The sequence below is a fragment of the Gadus morhua genome, chromosome 5 (genome assembly GCF_902167405.1).
Source record: "Gadus morhua chromosome 5, gadMor3.0, whole genome shotgun sequence".
Taxonomy (NCBI): Eukaryota; Metazoa; Chordata; class Actinopteri; order Gadiformes; family Gadidae; genus Gadus; species Gadus morhua.
Window position 1 is genome coordinate 9,456,295 of NC_044052.1, and position 15,674 is coordinate 9,471,968.

A 15,674-nucleotide genomic window follows, 5' to 3' on the forward strand; every position below is an offset into this window, starting at 1 on the left:
TCCTTTACAAAAAGCATGGGTTTAAATGTCGTTCTGTGTAGCCTGAAAAAGGTCGGAGAATCATGCTCTGGGACATGATTGAATAGATACATTTTCGTGACTTTCTGACACTGTAAGTTTAGGTAAGTTAGAGATGGTAAAGTTCAGGGTTATGGTAAGTTTAGATGTGAGGTTAGAAATGTCGAAGTTCCGGCGAAAGACTAGAGATGGTATGTTTAGGAATTAGGTCAGAGGTTGTAATGTTGATAGCAAAGCTCTAGCTTTGTTCATGACAGCTCTGAAATTGAGGCACAGCATGCTGAACTATCCCTCTGGCCTGGTATTTAACATGGTAAAGCATCCTTGCACTTCTTAATTATTTAACAAATTATCCAAGACAATAAATATGCTGTAATGTTTTTATTGAATTTTTTAGATGGCTACATTGCATAAGCACAATCAACGAGGAACAAATTTCGCTCCAGAATTTAGTTTAACAAAATCAACTGACATTCTTAAAACGATACACTAGCCCTATTCCACTGTTAGCAAGGATTGCTAAGGGAAATGGGGATATATATATTTTTAATGCCATTATGTAGCCTAATGCAAATAACGAATCAACAAATCGGTTGGATAAGAGGAGAGCATATTTATTAAGTTCCGGCTGATTTTAGAAGAGAAGAGCCAGGAGAGCGGCCGCTGCTCCTCCTCCAGTAGCAGTTGCAGCAGTAGCTGCGGCCCCCAGTCCAGCCGCACCTACAACCAAGAGACAAAACCATTATGGAAACACATCACAAAACGACTTGTTTGCTTTGCTTGTTATTTGTATATTCTAGACAATGAGAAATTTAATTATTGTCCTGCCAAAAATGTAATGAACATACAAAATCAGAGCGACCATTCTCAAAAAGATCCTGCTGTTGGTTCAATGGTTTGAATTTTTTATGACCTCTATGTACCTGAGGTCTTCCTGAATTAATGGTTTGGCCAATAGGCAGAGAGAGGCGGGATATCCAGGTGATAGTCAGGTGAGATAGTCAGGATGGGGAGAATGACAAACAGACTTTAAATACTTTGGCACAGGTCCAAAACCACACATACTTTGGCACAGGTGCATGTGCCAAAGTATGTAAGTCTGCTGGTACGTCATTCTCTCTCCCCTCGGTTGGTTTTTTCTATACTCTTTGTGCCAGGTTACATTCAGTCAGAGCTGCTGGTAGTTTGACCAAACCATTCACCATATGCTCCACACATCCACACTGCTTCACTTCTGATGACCCACGATCATTCTTTAATACTGGTTGTTTTTTGGACAAGGACAATTCCGGTATTTTGAACATTGAGCCCCCTTTCTTGTTTGTTTAGGATGAAATAGAGTGGGTGACACAGAAATTTGAACTACTAGTCCTTTCTCGGGTATTTGGCTCATTTTGAATCGCTCGTGCCTGCTTCACAATGGTTGTCTGTGTGCATACACAAACCTGTCAACCCAGCAACCCTAAACGTTCGTTTTCAAAAATCTGCAAGTAATCGAGTGGTTAGTGGCATTCGTGAAGTTTAAAAAAAATATATCGGCGCAATATATGGTTTCCATCCGTGTTAGTTGCTAATTGGAACTATTTTTTCTCACAACCGCATATAAACTTCCGCACAAGGTCCCACAATTGTCCTTTAAGAAGGAAATAAATATCCTATGTAAAGTTGTTTGTGTGAACTCCCTTTTATAGACCCCATATGCGAATGATGAAGTTTAGGTTTATTTGTTTTGCGTCTCTAGACATTATAGGCCTACCTGCTGCCTGCAACACGGCCACTGTCGTGCCCGCTGCCACCGCCCCTCCGTTCGCTACGGCAGCTGCAGACATCATGCCTGCAGCATATGAGCCCACCGTGATTCCGGCCGCGGTGAATCCAACGGCCCCCAGAACGAAAGGGGCAGCGACCACGGCTCCACCTCGTAACAGATTAGCAGACAAACACACTTGGCAACATGATCATTATATGGCTAAGGATTTGAACACGTAGGCGATAAAAAACTATTTTAATTTGATTTACAAGCAAGCAAATTATTTTACATGTTGTTACGTATTTTAGGAACACAAGCTGTATTTCCCTCACTTAACCAATAGGGGGTAGGACCAAATATATAAGCCGTAAATACTACACATAGCCACAAGGGAAAGCAGGACATTACTGAAGGCTACAATAGATACTTTAGCCACAGAGGGCAGCATCACAGACCAGGCGAGGAAAACCGAGGATTACGTCACACCGGTTTCTCTCCGAGTCTTCCGGTCCTCGCTGAGTCCATAAAGAAGACCACCTGGCCACGAAAACTTTAGAACTCTCCCGGCAGCGATTACCATACGTGGGTTTGTGGTTAGGATCAGCTAGGAGAACACTCTCGCACGTGCTTAGAACACATCTTCAATCTCTCTTTACTTCAGAGCATCAGTTTACCATACCGAAAATACTTTATACAAATAAAGTCTCTTTAAAGCTATTCCTTTGGATTCGACCCCTCCTTCCATGAAGAAATACGTAATAATGTTTTGTTTTAAGACGCAACAATTTCGAGAGATGGCTTACCAGCTCCGAGCGTTCCAACTATTGCTGCGATTACTAAGGAAAAGAAGACAAAAACAATCTTTAGATTTGTATTACTTTTAAGTATAGGGCTAGTACCAAACATCTTCCATTTGAAACCCCGAATAAACATTTTTACCGAAAATGTAAAAGACAAGCTACTTACGGAGACCCATGTTGCAGTGATGTCCAGGACATCCGTTTTCCCTTTATATGGGGAGGAGGGTAGCCTGGCTCCGCCCGCCTGAGTACCTAAGTACTACTTCAGTACTAATTAAATTAAGTAAGAGAGTCGGCTAGGACCAGGCTAACGACATTCTCTACTTCTGTACGGAGTGCATGGACCTCACTCACATTGTAACAACAACATGCATTCCTATGCGTGATTGTTACGATCAAAAATGCTTTTGTCTTTGATGGGAGTTCAGTTAAGTGTTAACTATGCATTGTTTGTTTTAACCGTGTGCAGGTGCTGGTAAATTTCCACTCTTTACGTGTTTATTTGGCTTCACTCTGATCTATTTACCATGAAATGTCTTGAGGGTTTTCTCTCAGTGCCCATTCTCAAGCTGTGGTAAGTAACTCTAGACCAGGGGCTCCCTAGCCTGCGGTATTCCATTAACCAAGCTAAAGGCAAAGCCGGGCTTATTTTGCTTAGCCTCGCAACTTGAAGCTAGAGTTGCGTTCCATCAATGTGACTTAAGGGAATCTCCGCTAAGTAACCATGGCAATTTATCCGACCAAATGAACCTGGGGCCTCTACGAATGGTAAAATCTCCTAACCTTTATGCCTCCTTTCCTTAAAATTTGAGGAAAACGTCATCGGGTCAAGGAGAGATGAAAGGTGCTTCCTTTCGAACATAGGAAAAGACTGCACTGTTTAAAATGAATTTGACTCCACTCTTCCTAACCGACGTCATTGCGCAACGGCGGGTATTGCTGACCTCTGGCGTCTCTAGTGTGAAACTATAATTTTCCGAAGATTGACAAAAACCAAGCGCTCTTTGATCCATACGCTCTTGTCATAATGATTTCAATCAGGTTATCGCCAACAGTGAGGTTACCGACCTAAGTGACATCACTTAGGTCGGACTTGGCCAACGGGAATATTTTAGGCCACTTGAATTCCAATTCACATGTGAAAAAAAAGAGGCTAACTTATGTTGATGTTGAAATTAACTGCCCCCAGTAGTCTTTCTTGTTGTCTGCAAATAAAATAATTAAATGAATTTTTTAGTCGCTTTGGCCGCTACTCTTCAAGACTTGAAGTTATCCTTTTCTTTGAGAAATGAACAAAGAACTGCGCTGAAGTCTTTCCTGGAAAAGAAAGATGTATTCTATTTTGCCGACCGGATACTGTAAAAGTTTCGTTGTTGGTCTCAATTCTCTCAATCCACCCTTCGCAACACTTCCCCATGGAAAGTTCCGTCGCTCTGACTACGTCACCTTCTTCGTTTCTCTGATTGGTTGTAGCCAGTGGTGTCAAAAGTACACACATTCGTTACTTAAGTAAAAGTATGGATACTGGATTTTAAAAAGACTCTGGTAAAAGTAAAAGTATCAACTTAACCGCTTTACTTAAGTAAAAGTATAAAAGTACAGGCTCTAAAATCTACTTAAAGTATAAAAGTAAAAGGTAACCGTAATATATATATATTTAACAATAAAGATAACAAGACAAATCTGACTTTAAATAAAATCTTCAACTGTGTAAAAACAAAATAAAGTGAAAAATTAGGTATTAATCCTGCTTTCTTTAAGCATGGTCAATATTTAAAAATGTGCAATCTGAGGCATTATTCCTTCTTCTTTTTAACATGGATAGGATAGTAAATAATCCCTAACCCTGGTTTTACAATTCAGGATGTCTGCATTGCCTGGGGAGAGTTTAGAGTCTACACTCTCCCAAGGCAATGCAGACATCCTTATCTTCTTTTTTTTAGTTTGGTAGCGAAATACAGTTTCTGTGGTGTTTTATTTGGCATTTTGTAAATCCATTGATTTCGGTTGGGAGACTCATTGCTCATTGCAAGGGGGGTTGGTTGTAGTCTTTTCGCTCGGTTCTAGCCCTACTGTCGATACGGCGAACCGAGCGAAAAGACTACAACCAAACATAAACACGTCCGGTTCCGGTTTACGTTTCAATAGGATTTACGGAACACCAAATAAAACACAACAGAAACTGTATTTCGCTACGATACTTGATGATATTGTTAATACCGGAATTGTCCTCTAAACGTGCGCTGATCACGTCAACGCACAACTTTTTTTTTTATCAGCCGATCCGCGGATCACTTGCGTCCCGAACCGTGAGGGTTGATCCGTACGGATCACGGGAAACCTGTGAACCGTTGCACCACTACTAGTCAAGCTGTAGCAAGCATTTTAAATCGACCATTATTATAATATAATAATAATAATACAGAGCTTACCTCTATATGTTTTTTGAGATTAGACGGAGAGTTCTTGAAAGCTGAAAGTACATGGTTCTTTGGTTGGCAAAGTTTGCAGCGCATGCACCATGAGTCGTTTTTGCTTCCCACAATTTCAAACAAGATAGGGCCAGGGATGTGGAAGCGTTTGATGTCCTCCTCTGTCTTCAGAGCCTTCAGCCATCTCGCAGTGACAGTTGCCAACAGTATATCTTTTTGACACTGACCGGCTTTGCCGCGCTTTGCATATTTAAGTTAGCCTCTTGTTTTGCGTCATACGCAGAGAAGCCAATGAGTGTTATGGGTTTCTATGCTTCATCCAATTACGCTCGAAATCAGTATATTTGGATGGCGCACATTTGAAACTTTTGAAACAAAACCGTAACCAAGAATAACGAGAATGTTTTAAAAATGTAAGGAGTAGAAAGTACAGATAATTGTGTTAAAATGTAAGGAGTAAAAGTAAAAAGTTGTCAGAAAAAAAAATACTCGAGTAAAGTAAAGATACCTAAAATTTCTACTTAAGTACAGTAACGAAGTATTTGTACTTCGTTACTTGACACCTCTGGTTGTAGCGCTATCCTATTGCGTGCAGAAGGAACTTGAAGGACAACCGTTTATCCTGCCAACACTGCCACCGTACGAGACCAGACCCAATATCTCTCCGATATGGGTCTGGCTTGTAATTTCCTTTATATTGCTTTCAACGCGTTTGTGCGCGCCGCGCAAAAAAGGCGCACGGAGCGTTTTTCGTTCACGTCATTAATACGCGTCATCAGTCGATTTTGATTGGTCGTTCGAGAAAAGCGCCGATGACATGGAGCGCTTTTCTTCAAAAGTTCCAACTGTTTTCAACTCCGCGCCCCGGCAGGCTTTTTAAAAGGCGCACTGCATGCGCGTCCAGCCATAGAGAATGCATTGCACACAGGCGCTCCGCCTTTTAAAAAGGCTTTTGGTGGACACGGCCCCTAGGGCGGCAAATGTGTTGGGGGCGGCCTCTGGTGGCGCCCTTAATTAATTAATAAAAATATACGAGACAAGCGAAATGAAACCAAACATGTTCCCAAATGGAACGGAGAAGATGACTAAATGTTAGGGCGCACTGAAACCCACACCGTAGTACGCAGGATCCCCCCCCCCCCTCCCCCGCTCGCAATTTAATGTCGAGTCGCCTAGGGCACCGAAAAGGTCAGCTGCCTAGAACCCAAATATAACTTGTAAAAACCCATGGTCTTTGCGGCCCCCTGCCTCTGGAATAACCTCCCTATACATATAAAACCCTCCTGTACTATCAGTAGTTTTAAGTCTTAATTTAAAGACCTATCTTTTTTCCCTGGCCTTTAACATTATTATGATGCCAATTTTTAAATAATGGTCGTCAATAAGGGGTGTCTGGGTCCCATAACTTGGAAGCTATTGAGCAAAAAGCTGTTTTCCATATGGGATTCTTAATATATATTTTATATATTTTGTTATTTTATTTCATGCCCTTGCGATTGATTTAAAAATATTATTAATTTGCACACGTTTGCTCTGCATTAGTTCTATAAGAAAAAATAGGTAGGCCTACGGTTCATTTCAATTATTCATCTTTCCACTGTCTGCACAAGCAAAGAATGCTTTGCTTAAAGTCCCTGATATATTTGAAATGCTATGTAAGAATCTACTTGAAACCGATTTTATAGATTGATATAATAGATAAACGCAATTTATGTTTTTTACTTATCACACCAACATTCTCAGAAACCTGTATGCTTTCTTTATCTGTATGTCTCTGAAGTCATCTTATATTTTAAGCATAAACAGGATTTAAGGTTACCTGGTCAAGGGACACACAAGTATCTGCTCCATTTCCTTGAAAGCAATATAAGGAATGACCGCTAGGTGGCACCAGGGTAGAGCGCTTTGCTATGTTTTGCATATCCAGTTAAACCATGCGCTCCTTTGGTATAGCTTCCGTTTCCTCTTTCTCCCTTCTCACAACCTGCCTCCCCATATAAAGGGGAAAGAGATTGCGTCATAGTCATTTCTCTGCAAGATGGGTCTTTGTAAGTAGCTTGTCTTTAACATTTTGGTAGAAATGTTTGTTCAGGGTTTTGAATGGAATATGTTTGGTACTAGCCCTATACTTAAGAGTAATACAAAGCTAAAGATTGTTATTGTCTTCTTCTTTTGTTTAGTAACCGCAGTAATCGTTGGTACACTTGGTGCTGGTAAGCCATCTTTAGAAGCTATTGCGTCTTAAAAAAGTATTCATATCCTACGTGTTCAAATCCTTAGCCATATAATTATCATGTAGCTAAGTGTGTTTGTCTGCTGATTTGTTACGAGGTGGTGCCGTGGTCGCTGCCCCTTTCGTTCTGGGGGCCGTTGGATTCACCGCGGCCGGAATCACGGTGGGCTCATATGCTGCAGGCATGATGTCAGCAGCTGCCGTAGCGAACGGAGGGGCTGTGGCAGCGGGCACGACAGTGGCCGTGTTGCAGGCAGCAGGTAGGCTGATAATGTCTAGAGACTCAAAACAAATAAACCTAAACATTATCATTCGCATATGGGGTCTATAGTTCACACAAACAACTTTACATAGGATATTTATTTCCTTCTTAAGTTACCAAAAAACAACCAGTAACATTAGTGTGTGTGTGTGTGTGTGTGTGTGTGTGTGTGTGTGTGTGTGTGTGTGTGTGTGTGTGTGTGTGTGTGTGTGTGTGTGTGTGTGTGTGTGTGTGTGTGTGTGTGGGGTTACTTGGGATTCACAGCTAGTTAATCGAAATAGGCTCACAAAATGAAAAGGCTCATACCTTTAGACTAATTTGAGTCTCCGATTTTATATGGCATATCGTTTTTGTAGATAGTGTTGCCATATCGGATTGATAATTTCCAGACCAACTTATATGGCGTGTGGTAAACAAGAAACCTTTCATCTATCTCTCACACACAAACCTCACAAGGTGTAAAGTACACACATGTAAAAGAGCAATGGTGAGCACAATTAAGAATGCAACCTAATTGCCACAGAAAATGTATGTTTGGTACATGGGCTAAAATAAGTCAACCGTGTAAGTACCGGTAGTCAAGCACAAAATGATCTTACATTTTGAAGAACTTCCATTTGAAATAGAAAAAAAAAAGAATTTAAATAACCTAAACCAGAGAACTATGTACAATCCTCCCAAGCTCCCCTAATACATTATGAATCACATCAGAGGTTTGAGTGACAGGTCTGATGGCTCTCCCTCGCCCCTAATTACTTTTGTACTAGGTGCCCATCTCCCACTCCTTAATACTAACGTTATGGGGTAAAATCCAAACGTCAACTTCATCTATTGGTATTCAATTGTTGTTGGCAATAAATATTATAATAATCCCACCAGTTTTTTTCAAAACCAGCCCAAATTGTGTGCCACTAAATGCTAATTTTTCCAGCCAAACGTGATTAAAGGTCACATGGCATGAAAATCTCACTTTATGAGGTTTTCTAACATTAATATGAGTTCCTCCAGCCTGCCTATCGTCCCCCAGTGGCTAAAACTTGCGTTCGGTGTAAAAACAAGCACTAGGTATCCTGCTCGCCTTTGAAAAAATGGAAGCTCAAGCGCGCTGGTTTGGAATGTGGCCCGATATGTCGTCATAAGGGGCCAAGTTACCTCCCCTTTCTCTGCCTTGCCTGCCCAGAGAATTGGGCCCGTCAATGCGACAATGAGCTACGACCGTGCGAGCGCTGTGTGTGTGTGTGTGTGTGTGTGTGTGTGTGTGTGTGTGTGTGTGTGTGTGTGTGTGTGTGTGTGTGTGTGTGTGTGTGTGTGTGTGTGTGTGTGTGTGTGTGTGTGTGTGTGTGTGTGTGTGTTCACAGACTGTAACACAAGTGTTTTACACTTTTTTGTTATTTGGATAACCGTTCTGCTGTTGGTGTTATGGCGCATAACTTCTCTGGTATTTCCACAACGAGAATGTAGTTGGGGTTATCTCAGCCATGGTTGAGAAGGAATTCTCAACCGTGGAAATACCAGAGACATCAAAGAACCGACGTGTTATGCGCCATAACACTAACAGCAGAACGGTTATCCAAATAACAAAGAAGTGTACAACACTTGCATTACAGTGTGTGTAATCACACACACACACGTGGTGCTTGCACGGTCGTAGCTCATTGTCTCATTGTCAGGCCAAATTCTCTGGGCGGGCAAGGCAAAGAAAATCTCGCCTGAGTTTCCATTTTTCCAAAGGCGAGCACGATACCTAGTTTTAGCCAATGGGGGACGATAGGCAGGCTAAGGGAACTCATATTAGGCAAGGCAAGGCAACTTTATTTATATAGCACTTTTCATACACAAGGCAGACTCAAAGTGCTTCACATATAATCTCAGCCATTAATGTTAGAAAACCTCATAAAGTGAGATTATCATGCTATGGGACCTTTTAAAGTTTCAGAGCAAGGGTGGACGGCATTGACTTCCACTGTAAAAAATTATATTTAAATTTTGGGTTTAGAATATTTCAAAAATCTGAAAGGAATAGTGCGAATCCAAGCTAATCTGAAAATAAAAAAATTGGAATGGACTCTCTAGGTAAAGAAATTGTGGCAGAAGATAGGTCCCAAAATTTTAAGAGAATAATAAAGAAGGAAAACAATAGTTGATCTCTGCATGCAGCACTCACCTAATGAACGTGGATCATCAGTAGGGAAGCAATGTGTGTGGAGTATATTGTGCATGCATCATGTTGAGGTGAGGTCAAGCTAATCGCAGGTCTGACTGTATGTTACCTGGCACAAAGAGTAGCACAAACCAACCGAGTGGAGAGAGAATGACAAACCAGCAGACTTTTATACTTTGGCACATGCAACTGTGCCAAGGTATGGTGCTTTTGCACCTGTGCCAAAGTATTTAAAATCGGTTTGTCATTCTCACCATCCTGACTATCTCACCTTACTATCACCTGGATATCCCGCCTCCGTCTGCCCATTGGCCAAACGGTCAGGTAGACCCCAGGCAGAGCGGTACAGATCATCAAAAGTTTGAACCATTGAACCCATAGCAGGATCTTTTTCATAATGGTAGCTCAGATTTTGTAGATTAATTACATTTTTGGCGGGACAATAATTGAATTTCTAAATGTATAAATATACAAATAATAGTTGTTTTTTCAGAATTGTTATGTTTCTCTTGGTTGTAGGTGCGGCTGGTCTGGGCACAGCTGCGACTGCTGCAACTGCTAGTGCAGGAGGAGCGACGGCAGCTTTACTGGCTTTTCTCATCTAACTACAGCCGGAACTTGTCCAAGCAAATCTTTCATTCGTTTTTTGCATTAGGCTACATTACACAAAGGCCTTTAAAAACATTTTCTTCTCCATTTCTCTTAGCAATCCTTGCTAACATTGGAATGGGGCTGGTGTGTCATTTTAAATATGTCAGTTGACCTTGTTAAACAAAATTCTGAATTTATTTCTCATTGCTTATGCTTACAATGCAGCCATCTAAACAAAATTCAATAAAAACATTACAGCATATTCATTGTTTTGGATCATTTATTTAATATTTAAGGAAGGGAGCATGCTTTAAAATGTTAAATTCCAGGCCGGAGGGAGAGTTCAGCATATTGTGGCTGAATTTCAGAGTTGTCCTGAACACAGCAAGAATAGAGCTGGGTAGTTTGAACACCTTTGCTATAACAATAAACACCTGGGCTGGTTACCTTTAATTTCCTAATGCTTTATCTTGTTATGGACTTTCATTTTATGTGGGTCAGATGAGGCTTCTGAGTGTTCAATAAGAAAAGATGGAAGGGGAAGTTTAAGTGTGCTGTCTCATCAATTGAGCACTTTGAAACACTTTTAATTGAATAACCCCACTCTGGCAATTTGTTTAGTTTGACAACCAAAAGGTTAGTTGAATGAAAGTTTTGGTTACATTACAACACCCAGCTCCGCTATAGCCGCCATGAGCTGTCACCAAGTAAGTGTGAATAGGACAGTCCATCCGCTGGCCTTTGGCATAGAACTTCTTCTGCAGTTTCCCCAAAGCCTCCAGGAATCCTTTCAATGGCCCCTGGGAAAAGCAGGGAAGGAGTTAGCATCTGAAACCATAATACTGGGATCATTGTATTTGTTGTACAGAGATACATTTTGGAAAAGCTAAAAAAGGTTTTATTTAAAACTAGCCCTTTAAGTGAACCATCTTAACGTTATACCTTTACCTTCCCTAACCTACTACCTAAACTGAACCATATATAACCTACTGCCTACTAGACAGTACCTTAACCATGATCAACTTCACCATCTCCAACTTAATACCTAAACTTATCTCTAACCTTACACCGAAATGAACTCATCTCCAATCAAGCTAGTGATATAGGTTCATTGTTCCGACTTATTATAAATGAAACCATGCAAGAAACTACTCGGAACTGATTTTTATTTAAGATATGTAAATCTATCAGATGCTTTGTTTATCGAGAAACGAAAGCTATATAATGAATGACCGCCAGGTGGCATCAGAGTAGAGCACTTTGCTCTGCTTTCTAGTGAAACAAGGCGTTCATTGGATAAATAGCTTTCGTTTCCCCACCGATTTACCCAAATAAAAGGCAAACGGAGAACGAATCCGAGGCATCTCTCACTCTGCATCATGGATTACCGTAAGTAGCGTGCCCTTAACATTGTTTCAAAGTTAACCAGTTTTTAAGTGTTTAGAATGCAATATGTTTGATAGACCTAAACTTAGATATACGCATCTAAAATGCTTATTTTTCTCTTTTTTTTAGTATGCGCAGCAGTCGTTGGTACAGTAGGTGCTGGTAAGCAATCTCTGGAAATTGTTGCGGTGTGAAACCTGTAAAATAATTTGCTTTCAAGTCCCTTAATTAGGTTGGATATAGCCTATAATATGATTTCTAATTCCATAGACACATTATGATCATGTTGCTCAGTGTGTTTTTTCTGCTCATCTGTTACGAGGTGCTGCCGTGTTCGCTGCACCTTTCGTTCTGGGTGCCGCTGGATTCACCGCGGCAGGAATCACCGTTGGGTCAATGGCTGCAGGCATGATGTCAGCAGCTGCCGTAGCGAACGGAGGGGCGGTGGCAGCGGGCACTACAGTGGCCGTGTTGCAGTCAGTAGGTAAGCCTATAATATGCAGCTGCTCAAAATAAACCCACCTACACAGATTTTCATTTACCTATGGGGTCTATAAAAGGGAGTTCACACAAACAACTTTACATAGGATATTTATTTCCTTCTTAAGTTACCAAAAAACAATAAGTAACATTAAAGAATGAACGTGGGTCATCAGAAGTGCAGCAGTGTGGGTGTGTGGAGTATATGGTGCATGCATGTTGAGGTGAGGTCTAACCAGCAGCTCTGACTCAAGATAACCTGGCACAAAGAGTAGCACAAACCAACCGAGTGGAGAGAGAATGACAAAGCAGCAGACTTAAATTCTTTAGCACGAGTGCCCCATAGCACCAGGCTATCACGGCTCTTTCTGCCCATTGGGCATAGTTAGGTCATTAGGTCAGACCGCAGGCAGAGAGGTACTACTACAGATCATCACAACCCCAAACCATTCAACACAATGCAGGATCTTTTTGATAATAGCTCAGATTTGTCTGTACATTTGTTTCTTTTTTGGGCAGGACTATAGAATATAATAATAAGCAAAGCAAACAAGTTGTTTTTTGGTGTCCCTTCATAATTATGTCTCTCTTGGTTGTAGGAGTGGCTGGTCTGGGGACAGGGGCTACTGCTGCAATTGCTAGTGGAGGAGCAGCAGCTGCACTGGCTATAAAAGAGGCTCTATGGCCCAATCCCGTTTCCCACATCTTATCAACCATTCCGCCAACTTTGCCTCGCTCTCCTCATGCCTCGCCTGCTCCCTGGCACTCTCCTCTTGGAAGGGGTGTCTGGGGTGGTGGAAGAGGTGCCTGGGGTGGAGGAGCATGAGGGAGAGGTGGGGGGGGGGGGGGGGGCTGGTGGCAGTGGACTCAACGAAGTCCTGAAAGAAAACGAATAAGAAGGAATTAGGAATTATATGCCAGAACTGGTTGATATGGCCATATGTTATGTACAATATATAATAGCTATGTACACAATATAGTACTGCCAAAAAAGTACATTGATTAACCATGTAATATTACTAATATAATATAATATATTAGTATATATAATAATACTTATAGAATATTACTAATATAATATAATATATTAGTATATATAATATTACTTATAGAATATTACTAATATAATATAATATATTAGTATAAATCTTATTTTTAACCTGGAGTCACTAGAACATGGAAGATCTGGATATCATACGACATGATATGCAGCCCGGTCTGCAGCCCGGTCGACGGCCGGGCTGCAGAGCCCGGTCGACGGCCGGGCTGCAGAGCCCGGTCGATGGCCGGGCTGCCGGCCGAGAACCGGGGTCGGGCGGCCCGCGAAAGTCGGCCTCGCGATCTTCCGCGAAAGTCGGCCGCAGACTTTCGCGATCTTCCGAGAGTCCACGGCCGGGCTTCGAAGCCCGCGGCCGGGCTGCAGTCAGAGTATAATTAATAAAATAATTACTAGTTAATTACAGAGAAAACACTTACATTTGGGTTTTTCCAATCCTGTCGCATCTTTTCGCCCTCCATCTTGTCGAGGATATTTCTTGATTTTCCGTTTTCTCGCAAGGTATTGTGGGAGCAAGTCACAACTGAAGCGCTTTGAGGGTGCCCATCGAAAATCTCAATTTTGAGGGGATGTTAGCCCACCCCCTACCCCTTAAGCTACCTTTAAACTGGTATTGGGACATGGCTCCACGGCGTGAACGCGGAACAGCGAGGGTTAGGGCTGAGATTTTGAAGCGAGCCAAGTAATGGGATTCAACCCTAGAATCAGCTGCAACTTAATTGATATGCTCCCCTCTTGTCAAGCAGATTTCTTAATTAGGTTTTAGTTATTTGCAATGGGCTTCACAGAATTCCTTCTCAACAATGGCTCAGATAACCCCCACTGCCTCGTTGTGGAAATACAAGACACGTCAAAGAACCGACAAGAAACACTCGCGTTAGTGTGTGCATACACACACACACACACACACACACACACACACACACACACACACACACACACACACACACACACACACACACACACACACACACACACACACACACACACACACACACACACACACACACACACACACACACACACACACACACACACACACACACACACACGTGGCGCTCGCACGGTCGTGTCTCATTGGCGGGCCAACGTCTCTGGGCGGGCCAGGCAGAGTAAGGGGAGGAGCTGAGATGCTTTATGACGACATAAATAAAGACATTCCAAATCAGCGCGCTTGAGCCTCCGTTTTTTCAAAGGCGAGCAGACAGCTAGTGCTCGTTTTACACCAAACGCAAGTTTTAGCCACTGGGGGACCATAGGCAGGCTAGGGGAACTCATATTTATGTTAGAAAACCTCATAAAGTGAGATTTTCATGTAATGGGACCTTTAAACGTTGGTCGTTGGTAACTGTAAACAAAGAGATCGCATTTTGTTTAACTGCTAACTAACAAACAGGTTTATGCTCACTGAACAAAGATTATGGAAATAAAAGACCACTTTTCCATCAGTAAAATCATCAGAACCGTTATTACCAACCCATAGACACTAAAAGCCAAAAGCTTTCTCACATGCTTGCACACCCATGGCGAGTGACGGCTACGCGCACACATGCACGCCAATAGCGAGTGACGTAGGACGGAAAGTCCCGCCCAGGGCGAAGTGGCGTCGATTTAGGGAGTCCCATTTCTATGTTAGCCACTAGAGGGCGCTACAGCCTCGTGGATGGGAGTTCAAATGTTAGTTACCTACCTGTTGGAGTCACATGATGTAGCTCAGTATGCAATGTCCGTGTATGAGTTTGAACCGAAATATTAAACAGTCAACTCTTCAGCATGAGTTCCTGAGTTAATCATAACCACAGAGTTAGGACTCATGAAATGGTGTCAGAAGTGACCATTTCGGCTCTCTTGAGAAAGCTGGACGTGATTCAGGCTAAGGCATTAAGGGTATGCAGTGGGGCTTTTAAATCATCACCAGTGCCTGCTCTGCAGGTAGAATTGGGGGAAATGCCACTGGAGTTGAGAAGGAAACAATTGATAGGGAACTATTGGGCTAATCTGCGAGGGCAAAGTGAGTCTCACCCCACAAAAGAAGTGTTGAAAGAGTGCTGGGTTTATGGGAAGTGTGAGAGGAATCATTTTGGTCGGGTGGGGAATGATATAGCGAAAGATTTTGGTGTGGGTGAATTGAAGCTTAGTCCAACAGTGGTATATCCATTAATGCCGCCATGGAGGATGGTGTGGCCAGAGGTGGACTGGTTTGTGTTGGATATAAAGAAGAGAGAGAGAGAACAGATAGACCTGGCTAGTGTTTTTAATATTCATCTTTTTATAGAGTACAGTGAGTATGTTCATGTTTTTACAGATGGTGCCAAACCACCTGAGACAGGAGTGACAGGGTTTGGAGTAGTTGTTCCATCAAAAAGAATAGAGAAGAACATCAGATTATTTAAGCGTTTATACAGTGGAGATGTTGGGGGTGCTGGTCGCATTAAAATGGGTGGAATCAAGTACAGTTGAAAAAATTGTGATCTGTACAGATTCAGCATCAGTTTTGGCAAGTA

At 42.0% G+C, this 15,674-nt stretch overlaps 3 protein-coding genes across 3 annotated transcripts in view; 2 read left to right on the forward strand and 1 right to left on the reverse strand.

Annotated features, from left to right (window-relative positions):
• Window positions 1–384: 384 nt before the first annotated feature.
• Window positions 385–2,792, reverse strand: LOC115544570 (interferon alpha-inducible protein 27-like protein 2A). The gene is made up of 4 exons (XM_030357582.1): window positions 2,735–2,792; window positions 2,572–2,604; window positions 1,775–1,936; window positions 385–738 (listed from the first exon to the last, which is right to left on the reverse strand). The coding sequence occupies exons 1-4, from the start codon at window positions 2,742–2,744 to the stop codon at window positions 653–655; spliced, it is 291 nt and encodes a 96-aa protein (XP_030213442.1). The 5' UTR covers window positions 2,745–2,792; the 3' UTR covers window positions 385–652.
• Window positions 2,793–6,884: 4,092 nt separating this feature from the next.
• On the forward strand, window positions 6,885–10,509 carry LOC115544567 (interferon alpha-inducible protein 27-like protein 2A). The gene is made up of 4 exons (XM_030357580.1): window positions 6,885–7,048; window positions 7,181–7,213; window positions 7,332–7,493; window positions 10,176–10,509. Exons 1-4 carry the CDS (start codon window positions 7,039–7,041, stop codon window positions 10,259–10,261), a joined length of 291 nt encoding a protein of 96 aa, XP_030213440.1. The 5' UTR covers window positions 6,885–7,038; the 3' UTR covers window positions 10,262–10,509.
• Window positions 10,510–11,507: 998 nt separating this feature from the next.
• Window positions 11,508–15,674, forward strand: part of LOC115544566 (interferon alpha-inducible protein 27-like protein 2A) — a 92,810-nt gene continuing 88,643 nt past the window's right edge. The window contains exons 1-2 of the mRNA XM_030357579.1: window positions 11,508–11,636; window positions 11,763–11,795. Of these exons, the coding sequence (XP_030213439.1) occupies window positions 11,627–11,636; window positions 11,763–11,795 (43 nt within the window). The 5' untranslated portion in view covers window positions 11,508–11,626. The remainder of the gene's footprint in view (window positions 11,637–11,762; window positions 11,796–15,674) is intronic.